Source organism: Syngnathus acus, chromosome 17, assembly GCF_901709675.1.
Source record: "Syngnathus acus chromosome 17, fSynAcu1.2, whole genome shotgun sequence".
Taxonomy (NCBI): Eukaryota; Metazoa; Chordata; class Actinopteri; order Syngnathiformes; family Syngnathidae; genus Syngnathus; species Syngnathus acus.
This window is the reverse complement of record NC_051102.1, coordinates 2,934,168-2,957,376: the sequence shown is the minus strand read 5'-3', so window position 1 is coordinate 2,957,376 and position 23,209 is coordinate 2,934,168. Positions and strand designations below refer to the sequence as shown.

General features: G+C 39.3%; 2 protein-coding genes across 6 annotated transcripts; both read right to left on the bottom strand.

Moving 5' to 3' along the window:
* Positions 1–630: 630 nt before the first annotated feature.
* Positions 631–14,784, bottom strand: depdc5 (DEP domain containing 5, GATOR1 subcomplex subunit). 5 transcript variants are annotated; one of them, XM_037276837.1, is made up of 41 exons: positions 14,684–14,784; positions 14,515–14,602; positions 14,337–14,383; positions 13,917–14,002; positions 13,542–13,625; positions 13,418–13,467; positions 12,035–12,104; positions 11,877–11,955; positions 11,306–11,367; positions 11,141–11,210; positions 10,998–11,070; positions 10,805–10,908; positions 10,651–10,725; positions 10,236–10,370; positions 10,091–10,152; positions 9,945–10,015; positions 9,781–9,850; positions 9,669–9,705; positions 9,482–9,602; positions 9,163–9,410; positions 8,887–9,087; positions 8,534–8,669; positions 8,379–8,467; positions 8,174–8,254; positions 7,646–7,802; positions 7,349–7,509; positions 7,075–7,195; positions 6,530–6,697; positions 6,155–6,377; positions 5,846–5,970; positions 5,448–5,520; positions 5,252–5,355; positions 4,698–4,793; positions 4,493–4,625; positions 3,791–3,890; positions 3,468–3,707; positions 2,359–2,528; positions 1,937–2,108; positions 1,798–1,858; positions 1,387–1,469; positions 631–1,321 (listed from the first exon to the last, which is right to left on the bottom strand). In XM_037276837.1, the coding sequence occupies exons 1-41, from the start codon at positions 14,739–14,741 to the stop codon at positions 1,023–1,025; spliced, it is 4,683 nt and encodes a 1,560-aa protein (XP_037132732.1). In that variant the 5' UTR covers positions 14,742–14,784; the 3' UTR covers positions 631–1,022. The 5 variants fall into 5 exon arrangements, with proteins under 5 accessions (XP_037132732.1, XP_037132734.1, XP_037132733.1 ...); XM_037276839.1 differs by having other exon boundaries at positions 8,174–8,227; XM_037276838.1 differs by having other exon boundaries at positions 9,163–9,386.
* An 871-nt stretch (positions 14,785–15,655) lies between these two features.
* Positions 15,656–19,799, bottom strand: mrpl37 (mitochondrial ribosomal protein L37). Its single transcript, XM_037276684.1, has 8 exons — positions 19,257–19,799; positions 18,826–19,003; positions 18,517–18,632; positions 18,065–18,250; positions 17,238–17,389; positions 16,787–16,918; positions 16,606–16,680; positions 15,656–16,144 (listed from the first exon to the last, which is right to left on the bottom strand). The coding sequence occupies exons 1-8, from the start codon at positions 19,630–19,632 to the stop codon at positions 16,067–16,069; spliced, it is 1,293 nt and encodes a 430-aa protein (XP_037132579.1). The 5' UTR covers positions 19,633–19,799; the 3' UTR covers positions 15,656–16,066.
* Between the last annotated feature and the right edge of the window lie 3,410 nt (positions 19,800–23,209).

Here is a 23,209-nt window from a genome sequence, read left to right as displayed (position 1 = left end):
TAGTGTCTGCTCATTCAGTTCACTCCAAAGTTCTACAAGGAAATGAAAACCTATTTGCCTAATATCTCATACTCAAAAAAAGTACAAACAAATGGTGAAACTATTCCCATTATCCCTTAAATAACATGGTTAAACAAGATAAAATGTATTCAGAGATAATTCCATGTTTAAGGCTGCTACATGTTAATGGGATTGATTTTTGTGATGATAAATGTAACAAGTTTATTAGAGGCTGTTTCCTGGAAAACTGTTTTTCTGGTACTTTGAAATGTGGTTGTATTTTGAAAAACCTCAGCTCAGGATATATAAAAGTGATTAGATCCAAGTATTTGAAATTTCCAGTCCCACCAAAAACAAAGGAACTTCAATTTAAAATGATCAATAATATTTACCCAACCAAGAAACTTTTGAAGACAAAATTTAAAATGGCTGTAAGGAACTGTGTTTTTTGTGCAGGTGAAATTGAAGATTTAGACTATCTTTTCTGTTGGTGCGAGTTTGTACAAAAGGTTTTGGCTTGACTTTCAACAATGGGCTTGTTCAAAAGGGTTACTCTTTGTTTCTCTTACTATCTCTGATGTTAAATATGGCTTTTTTTCATAATGGTGAATTTGATTTTTTTATTAACAATATTATTTTGTTGGCCAAACAATACATACACGAATGTCACTTCTTTAAAACAAGACCAAACTTTCTGCATTGGAAGAATGATCTGAAATCCTATAACAATTCATTAAAGCTTATTAACACAGAGAATGCTGTAAAACCGATCTCATTTATTGAAAGGCTGTCTTTGTAAGATATTTGCTCTGGCTGTATATTGTTTGTATACAAGATGGAGTTGCCCTGAAATGTGTTTTTATTTTTTCTACTTTTTTCATTTTAGTTTGTTTGTGTGTGCTTTGGTTGGTTAGTTCTGTGTTTTTTGGTATTGGGGATGTCTTATTTTGTTTTTGTCTGCAAAAAAAAAAAAAATCAGGCATTTAAAATTGCAATGAAACATGAAATTGTAATTGCTGCCTTTAGGGGGCACTGGTATTAATTTTTTCCAGACAACTATCCCAGAAGTTCAGCAGTCTGTTGTCCTTATTGGCACAGAAGTCTGTAAAGTCTTTGAGCAGGCGGTCAGCCAGCCTTTCGTCACCTAGAGCACCAGTCCTCCAGGCTTTAGTCAACATAGTGTTGTAGGCCCAATAGAAGCCAATGCGATCTTCACCACTGAATGACCCCTGGCTGTTGGATGTGGTGGAGTTCCTGCGCCGACGCTGTTGTCCACTGGTATACTTTCTTTTGGCGTATGGCAGTTGTAGTAGAACAGTGCCTGAAAGGAAAGGGGCGGAATGAATTTTACAAAATATATCCGTACCTTAAAGTTGTGGGACCAACCTGTTACATGGATGTATTGGGGCCTGTTCTCTGACGGGAAATTAAAAGCTGAAGCAGAAAACTTGTCAACTATGAACCCAAATCTGCAAAAAATATTTATGTTGTAATTAGTGCTGTCAGGCAATTAAAAAAACAAGTGGAGCAGTCATGGTGCCACGGTGGAATTGATAGATAGGATCGATCGATCGATCGATCGATATAGATAGATAGATAGATAGATAGATAGATAGATAGATAGATAGATAGATAGATAGATAGATAGATAGATAGATAGATAGATAGATAGATAGATAGATAGATAGATAGATAGATAGATAGATAGATAGATAGATAGATAGATAGATAGATAGATAGATAGATAGATAGATAGATAGATAGATAGATAGATAACTAACTAACTAACTAACTGACCTGTACAATATGGCCTCTTGAAAGAGCTGCATCCTGTCCCAGTAAGATTCTGGTTCAAAACCTGTTTGATGAACAAATATGATAAATGTAGAAAATACATGGGGGGAAAAAAAAAACCTCATACGTATGGAGTGTGTACCTTCAAACAGGTTTTCACTACCACTTTTCATAAGGCAATGAATATTCAGACTAATGAAGAGTTGAGCTCTCAGAGGATCGCCATACAGGTGTGATGTCAGGGCGAACGGACCCTCCAACACAGGAACCAATAAGAAACCACAGGATGCCGCTTTCCTGTGCCAACCTTGAATCTAACAAAAAGATTGAAACACACTTGAAAGTGGACCATACTGTCTCACAGATGGATGGATGGATGGATACAGTAGATAGGCAGAGACACTGCGAGACAGGCCGAAAATTGCCGACCGACCGAGACAGAGTTTGAGACCCCTGAGCTAAGGATATTGCAGCCACAGCTCCACAAATCTTTCCTGCATATTGTGCCCCACCGGACATGCCAGACTGTCATGAAGAGAAAAAAAAAATCAAAAACTTAGTTACCATCTCAAAGAGGACTGCTGCAGTGACAGCCATCCAATGAAGTTTGATCTCAAAGGCAGAATTCAGGGAAAAGGTGCCGTGGTAATAACAGGTGCACCATTCAGTTCGACCCCAGCGATTATGAGCATCCACATCCAGAGTAACTGTCTTCTGCTCTGGAACCGTAGCAGCTGGAGAATAGACAAATAGGAGACAAATAACATGATGGACAGAAAGGACAATGAGCATGGACTAAGATGATGTAAAGATTGCCTTTATTCTCTAGTTACGTGAGCTAATGTTGTTTACACAGCTCAGTGGCCTAGTGGTAGAGTGTCCGCCCTGAGACTGGAAGGTTGTGGGTTCAAACCCCGGCCGAGTCATACCAAAGACTATAAAAATGGGACCCATTGCCTCCCTGCTTGGCACTCAGCATTAAGGGTTGGAATTGGGGGGTTAGATCACCAAATGATTCCCGAGCGCGGCACCGCTGCTGCTCACTGCTCCCCTCTCCCCCAGGGGATGGATTAAGATCACACGGGGATGGGTTAAATGCAGAGGACAAATTTCACCACACCCAGATGTGTGTGTGACGATCATTGGGACTTTAACTTTTTTTTAACTTAACTTACCAGATAGACTTACCGTATTTTCCGCACTATAAGGCGCACCGGATTATAAGGCGCACCTTCGATGAATGGCCCATTTTAAAACGTTGTCCATATACAAGGCTCACCGGATTATAAAGTGCATAGAATAAATAACTCAACGTGGCTCAAACGTTAATGCACTCACAATATAGTAACACTCGAAATAGTGAAAACAATAAATCAATAACTCAACGTTGCTCAAACGTTAATATCACACAACACACAAAATAAACACGTAAAGCTTACTTTAATAAGTTAGTCCTCATCCATGAATCCATATTGGTCCATATACGTATAAGGCGCACCGGATTACAAGGCGCACTGTCGGCTTTTGAGGTGCGCCTTATAGTGCGGAAAATACGGTAAGTAAATCAAGTGCGAAGTATTAGTATGCAAGCATAAGTATTATTTGGGCACAGTCCGTATCAACTAAACAAGAGAAAGACTCTCTTAAGTGCAACATGAATTGTCTGGTTGTACCTAGCAGTGCAGCTGACTGGCTGCGTCCTCCAAAGCTGCGACTGAAAGAGCTATGCCTGCTTGCATAAGAGGCTGGTCGACTAGGCAGCCATGGTAGGAGGAACGCTGGGAGATCAGTTGGTTGTTGTTCCTCAAACACAAAGGCGACCTCAAACCATTTTCTCTGAAACAAGGCAAAGTCTTCCAAGCCTGCAGTAGACCAGCCGCACGCCACTGTTGGGGGGAGCTGTGAGGCTTGACCTGAAAGATGGGAAAGAGAAAGAGGTCACATATGTAATTGTGGAAATTGTGAACAATTTGGAAAGTAATTTGAATCCATTCACCATCCTTTTCTGCCACAATCCTATAGATGTAGAACCCATAAACAAAGGTCCGCATAGCATCTCCGGATGCATGGGCCACCAAACCTTCATCGAGCATTTTCTAAGATAAAACAGAGAAAAAAAAACAAAGATTCAGAGAAATGCATGCTGGGGGAGAGAACAAAAATCTTGAAAAAAATTGAGAGCTCATACTTTCTTACTTTCTCAATTACAGATGTAAATTTGTGTGCAGCAGCAACAAAGAGTTGCATACTGCACATTCTCTCCGCAATGGCGACAAATAAACTAACCCACTAACAAGTTGCCCTCTAACCGAAGGGGGAAACAAGGATGCTAATCGCTTAAGTGAAATGCAGTTGGGAAAGACCCCCCTCAAAAAGCGCTTTGGTTCAAATATTGTATATTGATGTTAAAAATAAATGTTTTTTTTTTGTTTTGTACCGTATTCCATTGTAAAATCCCTTGAAGAAGTGATAGTCGCACAAAAATATTTAAAAAAGTTTGATGGGGAAAAAAAAGTCTGCTGCCACAGCTGGCTAAAAAAAGTATAGTGCTATCACGATGTTCGGAAATTAGTGATGCTTTGATTCTGTCGCTTTTCCGGCCCAACTTGCCAACATGACAGTCAATGTTGTTATTTTCAATATTTTATAATATATATATATTTTTTACTTTATATTATTTATAATATTTGTAATTTACCTGCATAACATCGACAGCCATGCTCTGTGTGGTTACACCCTCAACATTGGTGACTAACCAGTGGATGACCTCAGCGCTTATGAAGCAGTTGAATGGAAGGCCCCTCTGTTCTGGGAGCAGTAGTATCCCTGTCCTATGTTATTAGAGACCATAATATGATTATTGTGTATTTCTCCCACATGAACACTTTTACCCAAATACTTACGTAGGATTTTTAATGGCATCCAAGATTTCCACGAGTGTTGACGAAGAGGATAGAGAGAAGTCCTCCAGTGCAAACTGACTATTACTTCCCGCTAATCTGTTAAAGATAGCAAATCAATAAGAGAGTTTGACATGCTAGCGAGTCAAGCAGTTATAAAATCTGAGAAACACAGACAGTTTTAAAAGTAATCATTCCACCCTTTGTTTTATGGCATATTAAAAAAACATGCAAACTGTTTCACAGATCAGGTAGGAAAAAAAATGCCACTCTTTTTCAATAAATGCTCTTAGATATTGCTGTTAATAAAAAAATAAAAAATAAACTCTTATGGTATTATGTCATTTTTATAATTTTTTACGGTACGATACTGGAACCGGTACTTGGTGCAACACTACTGCAGATAATAATTTGATTAGGACCTTCAGGATATTTCCAAAGTGCAGTTATTAAAAAGGTGGAAACTACATTTTTTTTATATTTTAAATGAACACTCCAAGTTACAGACCAGATAATAAAAGAAGAAAAGAGGCCACGAAAACCACATCAAATCTTACCTGGTGTCATTGCTGACGCCAGTTGCATTCTCTCCTGCAAACTGCATTGATGTTCCAGCTGTCAGTCCCACTTGGAATGCCCCTTCAATGTATTCAGCAGTGATCTATATGAACAACACAAAAGCAACAATATTATTATCAATCATAACTTCTTTATGAGGTGTCAACTTTAAGACAGTAAGGAAAGAAAGTTTACCTTGCGTGGACTTTCGGCACTTGATAGTTCAGGTGTTATGGGCTTGGGCTTCTGCTGTTGTTCCTCTAATGTCCTGACATAAATTAATACAAATAAAACAAAAAGAGACATTAATAGTCATTAAGATGAAAATCCCTTGCTATAGTGTAAATATATTTGATTACAACTAGAGATTTTATTTTCACTGGCCTATCGGGATGACGGTTGAGAAGACGCCTGGAAACTTTTAATTTGTGGGGGGAAAAAAAAGTTGCACAATATTGCATGTCTGATCATATCATGATCATCATGTCCAATTCTGCATTTTGTGGATGGAAGCTGAATAATAAAAATTACCATCTTCCTAATGCTTCTGCATCTAAATGTAACCTATGATCGTGTGCTGAAAGGACACTTACCTATGGTTCTGATCCATCTCCAGTAAAGCAGATAAAGCTGAAGTTCCTTTTTTGCCTTGCAGTGGCACCATTGGTTCGGAAGGATATGAAAGGAGAGAATTCATGGCCTTCATGGGAGTGCCTTTCTGTATTGTCAAAAAATGATGAATGTAGTTAAGTTTAGCTCTGCTGTAGGTACCAATCTCAAAGAAGGTGATTTTTTTTCTCGCAAAAATATTTGCAAATTCTGTGTATCTCCACAGAGCTTCTAGTTATCCGAGAGATGAGAAAAGCTTGTCTTCATACGATCCCATTCCCAGAGATACTCACTCTGATAATCCTGTCGGAACGGTGGCGTCGGCGAATGCGGTTGACTCCCTCAAGGAAGCGGATGAAACCATCTAGCAGGACCCAGTCACTACTACTACCTATTCCTGTACTTGATCCAGCTCCATAAACATCCCAGTGGCCATCTTCATCAGCCACACGCCGAGCTCCTCCAGCTGGAAGCAAGAGGAACCTTGTCCTCCAGAACTTGAGTGAATCGATCAAACTGGCAGAGGCAAGTTAAGATTCAGGTTAAGATGATGCTTATATTGAGAGTTGAGAGTAAACCAATGACAGAAAAAGAAAAAAAAAAATTGGCATCATACACCTTCTTTCTTTCACAACGCAATGTGGCGGTCTCCAAAATAAAATATATACCTGAAGTCCTCCGAGCCTGCAGAGCAGATATATTGGTCCAAGTAATTCCATTTATATTCCTCTGGTCGTTCATGGCCAAACTCAACCCAACAGGACACAAAATGAGCATCCACATGAGGAGGACACAGACTGTAGCTGTACTGGATATGACGTGACTCATATGGGTATCTAAAACACAAAGTCAGTGCTATTGTACCATTTATTTTCATAGACGGAGAGATATGATGTACTGTACAACAGAGGTCCCCAACCACCAAGCCGCACAGAAAAAAAAAAGATTTTTTTACAAAATGTTACGTTTGGCATAAAAAAACACACACACACACACACACATTTACACACATATATATATATATTTTATTTTTTTATGCCAGGCATAACATTTTATTTAATCGTGTTTATATATTTATTATAAATGTCTTAGTTTTTATAAAAATGTATTATTTATTTTTATAAAGGCCGGTCCGCGAAAATATTTCTGAAACGGTCCGTGGCGCAAAAAAGGTTGGGGACCACTGCTGTACAATATTTGCCAGTAAACTCACTTTGGCAAGTATCGCGTAACGGTGAGTATCTTGTCTTTGAGGCAAACTTTATGGAAGGTCCTACCCATACTGAGCCAACAAACTGTCTCTTCTTCCTCTCCTCGACGCATTGATATCAAACCTATTATATATATATATATATATATATATATATATAAAAATTAAAAAAAAGACATGTCAAACATTGATTGTGAGTTTTGTGGCAGCCTCTGACGCGCGTGTATAAGCAGAACTTTATTTGAATGTACAAAACATTTCTGAAGCTTGTAATTACCTCTGGTGTATAAAGGACTGCTGCCAAGGGGAGTAGCCACAGAGGGTTGTCGTCTCCTCTTGGTCGATGGGACGATGATCTGGTAACCCTGCATCAACCTCTGGCAGACAAATTCTTCAAATACTTGAGTAGCATTCATCCCCGGCAAGTCATCTTCTCGCCTATAAAAAAAAATGGAGTCTCATGATAATAGCCATATTCTAACAAACTTAATTTACAGTACAGGTTAATACCCGCTTTTATTTAAAGATAAGATTAGAGCAGGTCAATTGAGTCAAAGTAAATGTTGAAAGACACCTTTCCAGATCGCTGTGTGGTAATAAGTCATAGCATCCTTCAGTGTAGTCACTTTGTAGCTTTTGCCGGTCGGGGAAGTAGTCAGTGGTGAGGGGCAAGCAGGCCGGTGTGGTCAGAGATTTCCAGTCAACCCCCACTGCACAGCAGATGCTGGGAACTGTCAGACATAATATCATTATGTACGGTATATAAAAACAATTGACAAAAGACCCAAAAAAAAATTTGAGGGAAAATGTGAAACATTAGAGTTACTTAATCAAAGATGAGTATGACAATACAGAAAGAAGAAAATATGAATTACACAGAGTGCACAGTTTATATACCATTATTATAAATATTTTAAGATGACCTAATTAACAGTGGTATGTGGGGAGTATTTTGAGAAATATTACTAAATAAATTCTAAATAAGATCCCCTGTAATACCTTTAAAGATAGATAAAGAGCAAATAAATTAAGAACATCTTTCAGGGGAATCGATCTGGGTGTATATAACACGTCAAGTTCACTGTATTCTTAATTTACTTACTTTGATTGTCAGCACATTGGGATGAGTCGACAAATTCAGAAGAATTGTTGGTCCCTATAACGACATCACATTTAAGGCCAGCTGACGGAGCAGAAGAGATGCATTTACATAAATAATTATAAACGTACATTCGATGATTAGTAATGGAATACTATTTAAATACTTCTTATTTGTTCAATCGTCAAATGTTTTTGAGTATTCTTACCACCACTGTTGGCAGGGCTTTGAGTGCATTCTTCCATCCCTCCCCTCACGTAAAAAATATTCTCATCTGCTTGTGGGTAGCTTGCTTGCCTAAAACAAAAGGGGTTTAAAAGTTATACTCAGCTATTCCCTCAGCATACAGTAAGTTTCTCCAACCTTCCCGTGGTGTCCTGATATGTGAGTTCCAGCAGCTCAGCTGAGGCCTGGGCATGATCTCTTTGGTAACTGTCTTGCAACTCTGCAATGTTTTGCCAGGTCTGGTGATGGATTTGAAAAGCTTCTCCAAAAGGATCTGGAGAACAAAATATCACTTCTTAGACATACAGTGGATACAAAAAAGTCTGCACACCCGTGTCTAAATGTCAGATTTAAAAAAAAAAATAATAATAATTTCAAAACACCTTCTACTGTTCAATTTATTATAGGAAATAAAATAATAAAAATAAAATAATAAAGAATGAAAAAGTGATGAAGAATTTGAAAATAAATTAATAAATTGTATAACTCACCAACAGGGAATGTATGCATCCAGCGCCTGCGGTTAGATGTGAGCTTCATGGGCATCCTGGTTGGTGTGAAGGGATTCATAAGCGCTCTCTGTGGTGTGTAACCTCCCGATTGTATGTACAAGGTGGACTCGGCACTTCCCACTGTAAACCTAGCAGGGGCACTTGAGTCTCGATGAGACTCGACAGTCTTCTCAAAAAACTCTGAATAAAGAATCACAATAAATGGAAGGAAAATTGTGAATAAATGTGTAATTTTCTCTGTATTAAGCAACCTACCTTTGGCACATGTGTATCCCAGTGAGCTACTGACTTCGTGAACCATAGAGGGCATTCGGGGTATCAGAAGCATGTTGGATACAGGTCCGAGACTATCATCAGATGCCAGACTATGTTGTTCATCAGTACCAGCAAAACACAAAGTAGGAGATACACCCATGCCAATTGCAACCTCCACTGATGCGCAGATTTTCTTTCCACTCTTCTCTTTCCCCCGACCCATCCTGCAGAATAAAGTTGAAGTATTTCAGGCAAACATGGATGCAAGTGTTAAATCTAAATTGGTAAATATTATTTGAAGTGCAACACTTTAACACACCTGCAAGTGGGACTTCTCTGAATCAATGAAGGACCAGGGAGTCTGAAAACCTGAGAGTCATACGCTTCATAGTCCACCTGTATTGGCAAGCCGTTCTCACACTCCTTTTGTATACATAAAGCTAGAAGCAAGTATGAAAAGAGATCTTGAGTACGAGACAAAAAAATGATGCGTTTTTACAACTTACTTTGTTCTGCGCCTTTCTTTAGTTTTTCATAATGACGCTAAAAGAAAAATATGTAGATATGTTTGTGAGAGATGTTTTAATTAATAACATTAAATTGCAGATCGATTTTTACCTTGTGATCAGCAAGTTTAATTCGGGGAATAAAGTTATTACAAGAATCCTGACTTTTGGAAGTGTAGAAGCTAAACGGCAAAAAACATAAGGAAAATTATTACCTATTTAAATATATTTTTATATCTGAAAAAGTTTAATGGAATGATTGAAATACAGTCTTGCCTGTGGTTGATCCAGTGAGGCAGATTATAGTCATTCCCTACAAAGGAGTCAGGTGTCGCTTTATTGTGCAACTGTGGATCAAACGTGGAAGTCATCATTAATAAATGTACTTGATTTTAAGCAGCTACAGTGACTTTGGGTTGTACCTTAAAGAGCGGCACTGCATGTAATGGCTGTTCTCCCATACACACCAAGTCAACACCGATGCCTAATAGAGACATTTGCAACATACTTCACTGCAAAATCATTGACCGTTTGTGTTGAGCCTTATGTTGGAAGATTTGCACTTACCGTTGTCAATCATTCGTTGCTTGGTCAGAATCATAAGCAGACGGTCAACTTCAAACACCCCCACACCCGGCGTAATGACAACAGACATCTGACCAGCCCGGTCAAAGTTACGATTGATATAATGTTTGTCGAACACTAAAAGAAAATGGGAGAAGATCAGATTTTGGAGATGCCTTTAGATATTTCAGCGGAACTGGCATAGTCAAACATAAACATATATGATATTGACATATATTCTTCCAACTTGTTCCAATTTCAATAACATTTTTAGTCAGCAAATAGTCACCCTCATAATCCCTTGTTAATTGAATTGTCAATTAACAAAATGCAAAGATGATTTTTTTTTCATGAAAATTCAGTTGTAAAATGATTACAATTCAACAGCTTTTTAAAAAAATTAAATTAGGGTGCTAACCATTAAAAGAAAGGTTGATGGCTTCCAAGTAGTTTCCCTGAGCAGATGTTGAATTATATCCAACTGGAAAACCATCTGCCATCAAGAAAAAAAAATATCTGAGTTAATACACATAATTTCAAACAAAGTGCCAAAGTCATCTAAAAAGGTTTACCTGCTTCTTTAAGTCGCACCAGGACAGGATACTGAATAAAGAGATTCTTGACAGTGACCAATAAAGATGTCCACTCATCACGCCTTTCATTCTGAGCCACAACTCTAATAATAATAATAAAAAAAAAAGAACATTTCGTTCTTATTAAGCTGCCATTAAATTTAATTGAGCTACGTAAAAAAAGAAATGATACCTGTAGAAGTCTTCATAAAATCGACCTTCGTGATCTTGTTGGATTGATGCTCTAAAACTCTCGGGAAATTCATCTATAAAAGATGATTACTCATATTTTATTGTTACAATATTGATTTACAAACATTAAGATGAGTGGCTCACCTTTTGATTTAGCATTGTAGAATGTACGTGAAAAGAGCACAACTGTCACTTCATGACTGCAGTTTTTCTCCTATTTAAAAAAAATTACCAATTATTTTGGGATTCGACATTTTATAAAACATGTAATGAATAGAAAACGAGCCGAACCAAAGGTGACTCACAAACCTTCCACTTGCCAAAAAGGTCTGAAAGGAAACCGTTCACAGCCTTTTCAAAGTATAAATCACCTATGAATGAAACGCTGACATGAGACAAAACAACAAAACTGAAAACATGTCACATAAGTGTATGGTGTAGTGCTAGACCGATGAATTTTTTTTTTCAGGGCCGATACCGATTATTAGTGGTTAAGGAGGTCGATAACCAATATTTTGGGCTGATATTCATTTGCAGTAAAAAGGAAAATTTTGGCATCCAAAAGGGCTTGTTTTATTAAACAGCGGCTTTTCAGATTTGTATGTTATTCATGTATTTCCTCTTCTTATATTTCAACAAATGACATCTTTATTTTAAAACTGGACCAAAAAGTTCAAAAACAAAAAAATGCAGGGTGTTCCAACAGTCAGCAGCACTTCTTATAAAGTTGAATGAAAATTATAACAAATAAATAGCTTGCTGAATCTCCATAACAGAGAGCTGCATCAGGTAATCGCCAAAATACCAAATATCTGACCCAATAATCAAGACGATAATCGGTCGATCACTAGTATGGTGCAAACCAAGGCAACTGACTAACCGTAAATGTCAAAGTCCCACATCTCACAGCTCATTTGGATGAAAACGTAAACCATTGCAGATATGGATCTGAACACAACCTGTATCACAAGGTAACAATGACAAAGAGTCACCATCCATCCATCATATAAATCTAAATAAACAGAGCCTCTGTCTTACCCTGGTGTCGTCACTGATGTATCCACAGGTCACTTTTTCTCCCTTCCCCCACAGTTCACTTGCCTGGGATCTAGCACACCAAAAACACATGGGGGGAAAAAGAAACGGTAGTACACGTTCCTGAATGACACAAAACACATGGTGAAATAATATAGACATTATAAATAAATCAGAATCAGCTATATTGGCCAAGTTTGTGCATGCCAAACAAGGAGTTTTACTCCGGTTGAGCTCAGCCTCAGTGCAACATTTAAGTGACGACTAACAACATTTGAGTGGCAAGAGCAGGATGTTATTGGCCAGTGATGTCTCTGAGACCGAGTGGTGTGAGTTCATCAGAGCGACAGCCTGGGGGAAGAAGATGTGTCTGCTGGTTTCGGCGTACAGCGCTCTGTAACGTCGTCTGGAGGGGAGTAGTTCGAACAGACTGTGACCTGGGTGAGAAGGGTCTGTAGAGATGTTACTTGCACGTTTCCTGGTCCTGGACAGGTACAAGTCTTGGATAGATGAGAGGTTGGTCCCGATTATCTTTTCCGCAGTCCTGATTGTCCGTTGCAGTCACGGCTTGTCTTGTTTGGTGGCCGATCCAAACCAGACAGTGATGGAGGTGCAGAGGATAGACTGGATGATGGCAATGTAGAAGGTCTTCAGCAGCTCCTGTGGCAGGTTGAACTTCCTGAGCTGTCTCAGAAAGTACAACCTCTGCTGGGCCTTCTTCCGGACAGAGTCTATGTGGCCGGTCCATTTCAGGTCCCAGGAACTTGAAGGTGTCTGTGGTGGGAATAGTATTACTGAGGATGGTGAGGGGTGGAAGTGGCGAAGGGTCTCTCCAGAAGTCCACTGTCATCTCCAGTCTTGAGCGGGTTCAGCTCTAGGTGGTTTTGGCTGCACCAATGGACCAGCCGTTCCACCTCCAGTCTTGTCACCCTCCCGGATTAGTCCGATGAGAGTGGTGTCGTCCGTGGATGAGCTTCTGGTGGAGGATATCGCGAGCAACGGTGTTGAACGCCGAGCTGAAGTCCACAAATAGGACCTGGCGTACGTTCCTGGGGTGTCTGGGTGGCGCAAGATGTAGTGCAGTCCCATCTTGACCACATCATCCACCGACCTGTTTGCCCGGTAGGCAAACTGCAGGGGGTCGAGCAGGGGGCCCGTGATGCCCTTCAAGTGGCTCAACACTAGCAGTGTTATTAATATATATATATATATTATAAATTATAGTAATAGTAAGCCATTTTAACACTTGAGATCTGTAACAATAACATTGACATGTCTTAATGCTTTTAACATTACTTTATGCTTATACAGTTTTATATCTATGTATTTATTTATGTACAGCACTTTTGTTGCCGTTGTTTTAAAAAGTTCAAAAAGTTGAGTTACCTGATTCCAGCATACTCCACTTTCTGTGACACATAGGCACATGTCCTCACCTACAATATACAAAACAAAATAAACCAATGACAGAAATGCATTAAATTCAGATGTATATCTTTACAAGCCCTACCAAACTCTTTTTCAGTCTCCACATGTCACCCCTGCCGATGTACTGGTCCTTAAATGTCAGTTCCATCAAGTCCAGAGTGACGTCCTTTTATGGCAAAAATATGACATGGGTATTATGCACTGGTTTCCAAAGTACTGATACCTCTTGAACTTTTTCACATGTTATATTACATTCACAAAATCAAAGTTAAATTCCTGATTTATCATCTTTCAAATTACTGTTAAACATGATACTGTGCCACCACCTCGTGGTCAATAGTGGGATTACACCCCAAAATGGAGGGACCACAATCTGGGAACCTATGATGGAATAACGTACATACTGTATACTTTAGAAAATCATTGTAGACAGAAAAAATAACTTAAGTTAGCAAACCTTTGGGTCAACAATGTTAACAATGACATCTTGGTATGCACGAAGTCTGAAGGCTTGTGCCACAGTCTGATCCACGCTGATGGTTTCTAAAAAGGAATAGAAAATGAAGTAATACAAGTCACTTGCAAGTTAAGAATTTGGTATAGTACTGCCACGACCCACTAAATTTCAAATCAACGTACATTTTTAGGGGCGCCATGTAATTCTGAATAATTACTGCTGTGACAGTCTAATCTCCCAAATGGGATGAATAAAGCATCTCTAGTTCTCTAGGATCCATCCACAATCCGAATAAATATTTTTTTTAAAAGATGGGGTAATAAAGCAGGAGTTTTTAACCTTTTGACTAAGAATGTGTGGACATAAATATTTTTTTCCTGTTTCACAAGAATTTTAAATAAATTGAGATGGTTGACTTACCTTTCGGGAGGTCATCTTTTAAGCTCTTCACTTGGAGCAATAGGGGACTGTGCATTTTAAGGAAGAGAAAAAGGATTGTCTCATTAGGGCATAAGTGGATTTAAAAGCAGTTGTACATATAATCCCAAACACTGTATAATCTCCCAATATTAACTTCCTTCTCATGGTACAAACTCACCTGTATTCGTCTGTGGGATGCGCAATTTCAATAATGTCACCAAGACAGATTTGAGGGAAAGCTTTTGGATTGACAACCACCTCATCATCTGCACAAAACAAATGTTTGATTGCAAACAAATCTCGGAGAAATCAATATAGTACTCATGTATAGGACGTTTTTAACTTACCATTTCCACCAAAACCTCTTTTGTGCAGAACAAGCTTGTAAGATTTATTGGTCTTCATAATGTAGCTGATGGGGGGGGAAAAAAGGACATCTGTTAATTGGTCATTTTAACACATTACACCACGTGCATACCAACATGAAACATATGTTGGTTCCTCAGGTGCCACCAGTGATTATAATATACATATTGCATACCCTTGGTTGTTTGGCACGTGCATGTTGAAACACATACCGTGTGTTCATCCTCACGTTCTGCAAGAGCCTGATTAATTGAATCGGGTGTATTTAACGAGGGAAACTTGGAAAACGTGGGAATGCGGCCACCGAGGAAAGGAGTTTGACACCCCTGGTTTAAATGGTGATCACTTCCTCCGGATAGACTACACCATAGTTTGTTACAGTAGACGTTTATTCTTCATTTGTCTCCGTCAAACTCGATGGCCACCTTGGTTAAGGCCGTAGAAGCTCGTTTATTTTTACACTGTGAAGTTCTTTACCTTTCTCTATCAGTGTACGCACGCTCTCTTTCGCTTCTACGTGGTGGTAGCTGCTTAGACCCATCTATCTCTAAAAGTAGCTCTATCTGATCTACTTGTCACATTGTTACACTTGATCGGTGGATTAAACTTAAACGTCAACACATTTTTACCCCAAAATAAATGAATTGGGCTCTCGATCTTCAAACCAATATTACCATAAGTGGATGATAAGGAATCAACATGTCACAAATGCTCCTTCTTTCTTAAGGAAAACGATATAACACGATACACACAGTTCCTTGTTATTCACTCTTATGTCCTCTTTCAACACACAACTTAGGTGTCTATCTTGGACAATACTGAATTAAAAACGGTAAACTGATTTCCACCTTTGATCTGTAGTCGTCCGGCTTCGTCACACACCAGCTTTTAACAGCGCAGCAAGTTGGCAGAATAAATTCCGTTTCAATTTGTTTACTTCTTTTTCTTCTTGTTTGGTTTAAAGGCGGTTGGCAACCAGTTTTTACGGAGCATTACCGCCACCATCTGGACTGGAGTGTGGTTCAAGAGTTTCCCTCCCCTATATACGAACTAAATGATTAAATACACAAAAAAATACATAAAATGTAGATAGTAGTTCTATAGTCTGTGATTCTGTGCAGTAATCCAAATATCTAAAAAAAAAAAAATAAATAAAGAGATTTTATTTTTTCTTAAAAAAGGACATTTTAGAGCTGTAAATTTAATACAGTGATATTGGAATATGTCAGAATTTAATATCAGTCTATTTGTAGTTTCACAAATTTTTTTCACTTAATGTCAAGGAAGTTTTGAGATAATTTCCCATAACCTCAAACTTTCACACATACATATTTATTCACAACTATGAATGGAGGTCTTTAGTGCTACACAGCACCGTGAAGGTATAGGGCAAGGAATTTGGAGAATGTCTCTGGCTTGTATCCTGCAAGACCAGCTGGGATCTAGAGAGAAAGATAAAAAAAAAAGGTACATATATGATATATAAGATATAAGTTTTGATTTCCACATTTTGATAGGTGAAGTGTACTTGATAAATGAAAGTCAAAAGAAAAAAGGTCAATATATGGATTGGGTATACTCGATTGGATATATAGGACTATAATGACTTCTGCCCCATGTATCCATCCATAAGCATTTGTTTGCATGATATAATTTCATTGTAAGGGTGGCACTGAGATGACTGGCCATTTATTTAAGCCATTTCCTTCCTGATTTTGTTTATATTGAAGATTTTATTGAGGCAATTTTATATTGATATTGAATTATCCCCTTGCCCCTGAGTTTATAATATAAAATGTACTTTAAGTCATGATCTTGTGTTTTGACAAAATAAAATTTGTTAAATTGTGAAAACGATGCAACAGTTCAACTTTAATTATAGAGCTCGCTAAGGAGCAATTACCTTCAGTTGCTTCTTCTTGAAGAGTGGTCTGACCTTTGCAAACTCATAGAGCTCAACATCTTCCTCCATCCACACCTAATACAAATGAATAAAAAAAAAAATAATCTAAGTTACAAAAGCATACCGAGTGCATTAATTAATTAATATTGTATTTGTGCATTGGTCTCTTACATACACTTACCTGGTTTTTGATGCCATCGTCTTCTCTCAAATCTGTAGTGTTGAGTTGGAAAACAACGAACTGGAAAAGTCTGCCATTGGTCCCGACGCCCTGTATTGTGATAGGATGATCCAAGACACTAGAAGTGTTGGCCTTGGTGTATGAAGCGTGCATAAACAATCCAGAAATGACAGCGGGGATGAAGGGGGAGAAAGGAAAATGGAAAGCAGTTAGTCAAATTCACAAAGATCCAACAGTAGCGCAGACTTAGAATCAGGCACATCCGCAGGCAGCCATATATAAATGGTGCAATGGAACATGCTTCCTTAGTGAAGGACCCCAAACCTAAACGTCTGGAATACGTCCTCAACAACACTAATTTCAATGAATTGCCTACCCCTAGGACTATGTACACCCAAGACATGGTAAAGAAGGGTGACAACAATGACAACTTCAACAAGCACAGTCTTACCCCGTAAAGCATATGTGCACGTGCCAGAGCATTTCCAAAAAGAAACATGATGATCTTGGCTCTGAACTGCTCAGGGAGAAGCTTGTAAGCAACATCACGCTCCAGGAAGTAAATTGTGTGGGCATGAGGGTAATGATGCTGTCCTCTGAAACCTGAATGGAAAAAAAAAAATGAAACGTGTCCAAACAATAAAAAGACGTAAAATAATAAACATAAAAAACTGCTATATATTGTGTAATACTGTGATCATATATAGTGGATATAAAGTACCGTAATTTTCGGACTATAAGTCGCGGTTTTTTTTCCATAGTTTGGGTGGGGGGGCGACTTATACTCAGGAGCGATTTATATACATATATATGGTTTTTTTTCACTTTTTTGGGCATTTTATGGCTGGTGCGACTTATACTCCGGTGCGACTTATAGTCCGAAAATTACGGTAACCGAAGTAAGACCGCAGTCGGGCGTCAAAATGGTTTAAAACCTGCTTAATAACAACGCCAACTAACGTCAGATTCCGAAGCTTCGTTCAAGATCAGAGGCAAAGATTTCCCGACATTTTGCGCAGAAAACCGAATTTATTGAGTACCAAGGAGGTCACGGTCCGGGGTTCTACTGTATATATTTTTATTATTTTATTATTATTATTGATTACTTGAAAGGTCTACCAATTTTGGTGTTTACATGTCGGAGAAACATTTTGAATTAAATGGGTTAAAATGCTGCACCTGCATTCTGACACAACCAGTAAATTTATTGGTCACAGAATTACTATGAAGTTTATGATAAGTAATTCCCAAGACACAAAAGACAGAGCTATTCCTCACCTGTACAGTTCATCTCCTTGTACACATGTACCTTCTGAAAATCCACCGTAGGCGACACAGGATAAAATGTTTCAAGAACATGATCTGCTGTGTCTGACACTTGCTTTTTATCAGAGACCCTTGGTAGAGGATCCATGCTGTTATATATCAAACCATTTTGTCCCCGAACCTGAAACAAGTTTTCACCTGGTACACAAACATAAAACCACATTGTCAGTGCTTTGTCCTGAGCTGTTTACCACACTTAAATGTAAATACCATGAAATAAAAGCTGGAATTAGGAACATTTGTCTAATATTCATGTTTTGATCAGAAACATTAAGATTGTTCCTAAACACTAATGGAGGCTGAATAGTACCTATTGCTGAAATTGGCTCACTAAATAAGTATCATTTTAAATAGCACTGATTAGAATTGGTGTTAGAAACAGAAGGAATTTGGTAATCGTTTACCTCTTTTCCATGAAGCTGCCAATGAATATTTCTCAGTTAACATTCTCCTTCCAATCAATGGGTGGCTGGACTGAAGCGTGGCACAAAGATGGAGCAGGTTCAAGAGGAGTGGGTTGCTAAGAAAGATATATATTAAATATAGTGATCCCTCATTTATTGCAGGAGATGCATTTCAGAAACACCCGCGAAAAACGAAAAGCCATTTTGCATATCACATGTTTATCCAATATCATGCCACCCTCATTTCAACCACAAGTTAAACATAGATTTTGTTCTACAAATACCAGGGTATATACTATGACAAAATACCTGTAATGTTCTGGTCGCTCCTCAGTTGTGTCCCAGAAGCGGGCATGTTTGATGGCGTTCTGAACACGGTCATCTTGATTTGGTAATTGATTGGCAGGATTCTCTGCCAGTGATAGAAGCTGAGGTGGCAAACCAGAGACTGCCTTGCTTTTGGTTACCCAAAGGGCCTGGCGAACACCTGGAAAGAGATTACAAAGTTATCTCCCTGCCCACTTACAAAAAGACATAAGAGCATGGAACGGTGCAAGAGAATTCAAGCCACTTCCCACTACAACATGGTCACAATAGCTGAGAATCGGACCCCCAACATCTGGGTTGGGAGACGATCACTCTGCCACTGATCCACGCCAAGAAAGTGCCTTTACGTACGTTACCGTTATTTTAAAAGATGTTAAAAATCCAAATCCGTGCTGAGAAGTGTTTTAAGATACCTTCAAGTGCGCTGGTCCTCTGGTTGAAGACATGACACGGTGTCTCTCGATACAAAGGCATGTCATCAAGTGGAGGAGACCTGTAAAACTGGGGATCCTTACGGTGCCTTTTCCACTGTGGAGAAAAAGGCTTAGCTAGCCACGGGACATGGTGCATCTTTTCTCCGTAAGTGACCATATCCAGTCCCGGGATGTGAACTTTTTCTGTGGGCTTGTTTACACTCGGAGCCTTCTTACAATGAACCTGACTGCCATTGAAATGTCGGACCTGTAATCGGCTTCTCGGTCCATGTGGAGAGAACCAGCTCAAGTCTCTGAAGCATATTAATTTAGAAAAACGCCAAGGCGCTACTGCAACAGAAGTTTCCACAAACATTGATATTCCTGCTTGTCGGTAATCAAGCGGTAGACACTTGGACAGCGACGCGAGGTCAAGACTTGAGTCTGTCAAGACACAATCAGAGCCCTGGGTGATTTGAGACACGCACACATGCGCAGAAGGGGCTTCTTCTTCTTCTTCTTCTTCTTCTTCTTCTTCTTTTTCTTCTTCGGTGTTTAAATGGCGGACTAGACACCTTTCTGTTGTATTACCGCCACCTACATGACAACTAAGTCTACTACTAGGTCACCCGTAATTTATTTGGTCATGGCAACTTTTTTTTTTTTTATTGGGGGAAGAAAATTGTAATGGACTTTTCATTTTTGGAACCATAAACTTGGGTCATAAAATTTCAGTTATGAACCATGAATTCACAAGTTCATTTTGAAACTTGTGAACTAAACTTTGAACTAGTTTGTGTAGAAAATTAACGTTCCTATTTTTTTATTTTGAAACACAATATTCCATTTCTTTCTATGTTAAACATCAATACGCATGCAGATAGAAATTTTATTTATTTGGATCTGGCTACTTGAACCAATAAAGACTAACGTAATTCTCATTCATACAATGAACTAGTCCTGTAGCACGTTTTGACCAGCAGGGGGGGGGTTGTGTGCACATAAAGTCTCGAGAAATGAACCTATTTGCGAACCGCGTGGCTGGAAAGCCTCAGCCTAATGAAGCTTCGTGTGCCCATCCTATATATTATATAATAGGCTGAATAGTTTAAACTTTATTCTTCTTATGCCTACTAGTTTAAACTTTATACTGTTCATCTTATGCCTACTGATTCCATGAATTCCCCCTTACCAACAATTCTAAATTCTAACCGTTACAAAACCCACAAGAATTTGGACACAGTTTCTCCCCTCTAATTCCCACATTTCTTGACAGATTAAATATTTTATCTAAATAGAACTTTAAATATATATATATATATAAATGAATTAAAATTAGTGTTATTTAACTATTTCAATTTAAATAAAATGTTATCAAGTATTTTATGTACACATTTATTTAAAAAAATATCAATAAGGAATATTGTGTCTTAAAATAAATGTACATTACATTTATCTTAAAAGAATCCTGCGAATATATGAATTTACTGAAGAGGCCGAGATGGTTTCAGAGGTCAATAGAGTCATCGTCAACGGCAAGTGACCTGTCAGCATCCATCAGCGCTTGTCACTGGCCGACCTGCAGCAGCAGGTCCCAAGAGGTGTCCTGTGATGTTGAATAAAAAGCAAGTGTTAACCCCCTGGTCAGAACCCGCTCAGTGGGCAGTTAGTGCACCACACAGCCTCTCTTCAGCGGGGACACTGAAGAAAAGAGGGGAGGACACTTTATCTGGTGAGACAAACAATGTCCAAAGAAACACAAAGCACTGAGGAGTAGAAGGAGGAGGTTCCCACAGAGTTTAGGGCGTCCAGCGTGGAGTGAGGTGACAAGGTCACAAAGAGGTCATACGAGCCTCCGTGCCTGAAGCAAGAATACAACCGGACTAATAGATTTGGAGAGAAAGTAAGTTGAGCTTTCAATGTGTTCCCAAGCTTTTATCTGTCAAGGAACCATAATTGATAAAATCACCTTTAGGTGAAATGTAAGAGTGAAATGAAAGCAATATTAAACTCTAAAAAAAAGGCAGTTAATTCAAAAATCAAAATCATTAGGTAGACAAGTGAAAGCAATTAGATCCTTTCTAGGGTAACACACCACCATGAAAGGCTGACCCAAACTTCTCCAAAACACAAACGGGCCATTTTGTGGAGTCCACATGTGAGCCTTGCTTAGAAACGAGGGTCAACATTTACCCCTTAATGCACGCAGACCCCCGGCTGCATTGGTGTTAGTGCGCAAATTAACAACAGATGACCTGATGCGGGTGTTAAGTGGATGCAGAGATGTCATCCGAATTGCATTCTGGTACACGGCCTTTTGTCTTGAGGATAACAGGAGGCTATAAGCTCCTTATCGTCACATTACAATTATCAAAGTTGAATCGGGGCCGACGGTGCCCCGCCGCCTCTCCCAAGACACGCCCTAATGTGGCCGTCCTTGTATTGTTTCCGGCTTCCCAGATGGGTTTTATTATTCATTCAAGTCCTTCGGCGCGATTTAGTGGTCGTTCTCCAATTAGGAGTGATTTCTCAAGAGGCCTTTGTCACAGGACAGAGAGATGTGCTCAATTGGCTCAATGACATTCAACAAGTGCCCTAACATGGGGAACTCACAAGCCTCATTGTGTTAGTGGTAGCTGCTTTTTACCATATTAAAATACACTATTGGGTGAATTCTGAGATTTACTTCTAATTACCGTCACTTTATTTCAATAACATACAAAGAATGAAAACTATGTTATTAAAAATGATTTAAGTTATTTTATGCACTTAGTGATTTTGGAAGCATTCAAATTTGGCTCGGTTGTTTACGAGGGATTTATTTTCATTTGATAGGAGCTACTGCTCCAACAAAATATTTCAAACCGCAAGGCTAAAATTAAAGTAGCCATTTTCCTTGGTTGGAATATGGCCAAGAAGCACACGAAGCCAGACAAAACGAGCTTCCTGCCATCCGACATCCACTTTGAAGACGGGATGACTTGTGATGCATCACCAGTGTGACTCACTTTTAATGCCCTGGCCATTATGCCTTCTGTGCAGGACCAAAGTGATAAATTTGTGTCTCCCAATACTGTGATGTCAGGCTAATCCTTGATTGATGCGTGTGGAAGCGTCACTGGAATGTTGTGAGTGTTTTCCAAAACAACTTGCTAAATCAAAAAGGGACAAAGGGCATTCACCATTGATATCGAGAGCCCGATTCATTCATTGGCCTCGGGCACGACTCACGACGTCGACCCCCATCGAGAGCCATAACAACCCTTCAGACAATACTGCGCCAATTCATCCGTCGTGGCAAAGGCAGAGGAGTTTCCGGTGTTATGTGCCCGTTGTCGCAGAGCCATCAATCACTGGCGACGGCAAAAGGGGGTCAGACCGGCCCAGCTACAAATGTTTACACCTCTTCTCTTTGCTATGTTTTGGGAAAACGGTGTGCCCAAAGCAGGGGGGGGGTGCACAGCGAGAGAGGGTGGGACACAATAAGACAAAAGATGGAAGTAGGGGTCCAAGCCCGCAACATTCCCAAGAGTGGTCATCATCTGTTGGTGCAATGCCGCTGCGGGTTCTCCAAAGATGGAGGCAACCTGTCACGACCTCACAGCTTCTCTTATCTGAAGAGCACAGCCTGGCGTGAAGGCGCCGAGAAAATCTTTCAAAGCAGGACCTCGGGGAGCTGCCGACAATCTCACCTCTTGTTGAAAGTGACAGCATGCTCACCCCCACTTCTTTCTAGCTATCAAACCTCTTCCTGGACAAACAAGGGGAAGCTCCATTATGAAGATGGAGAGGGTCACAGAAGGAGGAGCTATTCAGCCTTTGAGGGGCCCCACCTTTGTTTTTGTACTTTGGGGGTCTTTTCAAAGGATATTGGAGGGGGGGCTTGTTTTGTCACTTTGTGCGCTTTACCAGGAAAAATAGAGATTTAGATTCCGATGAGAATGATAAGAGCG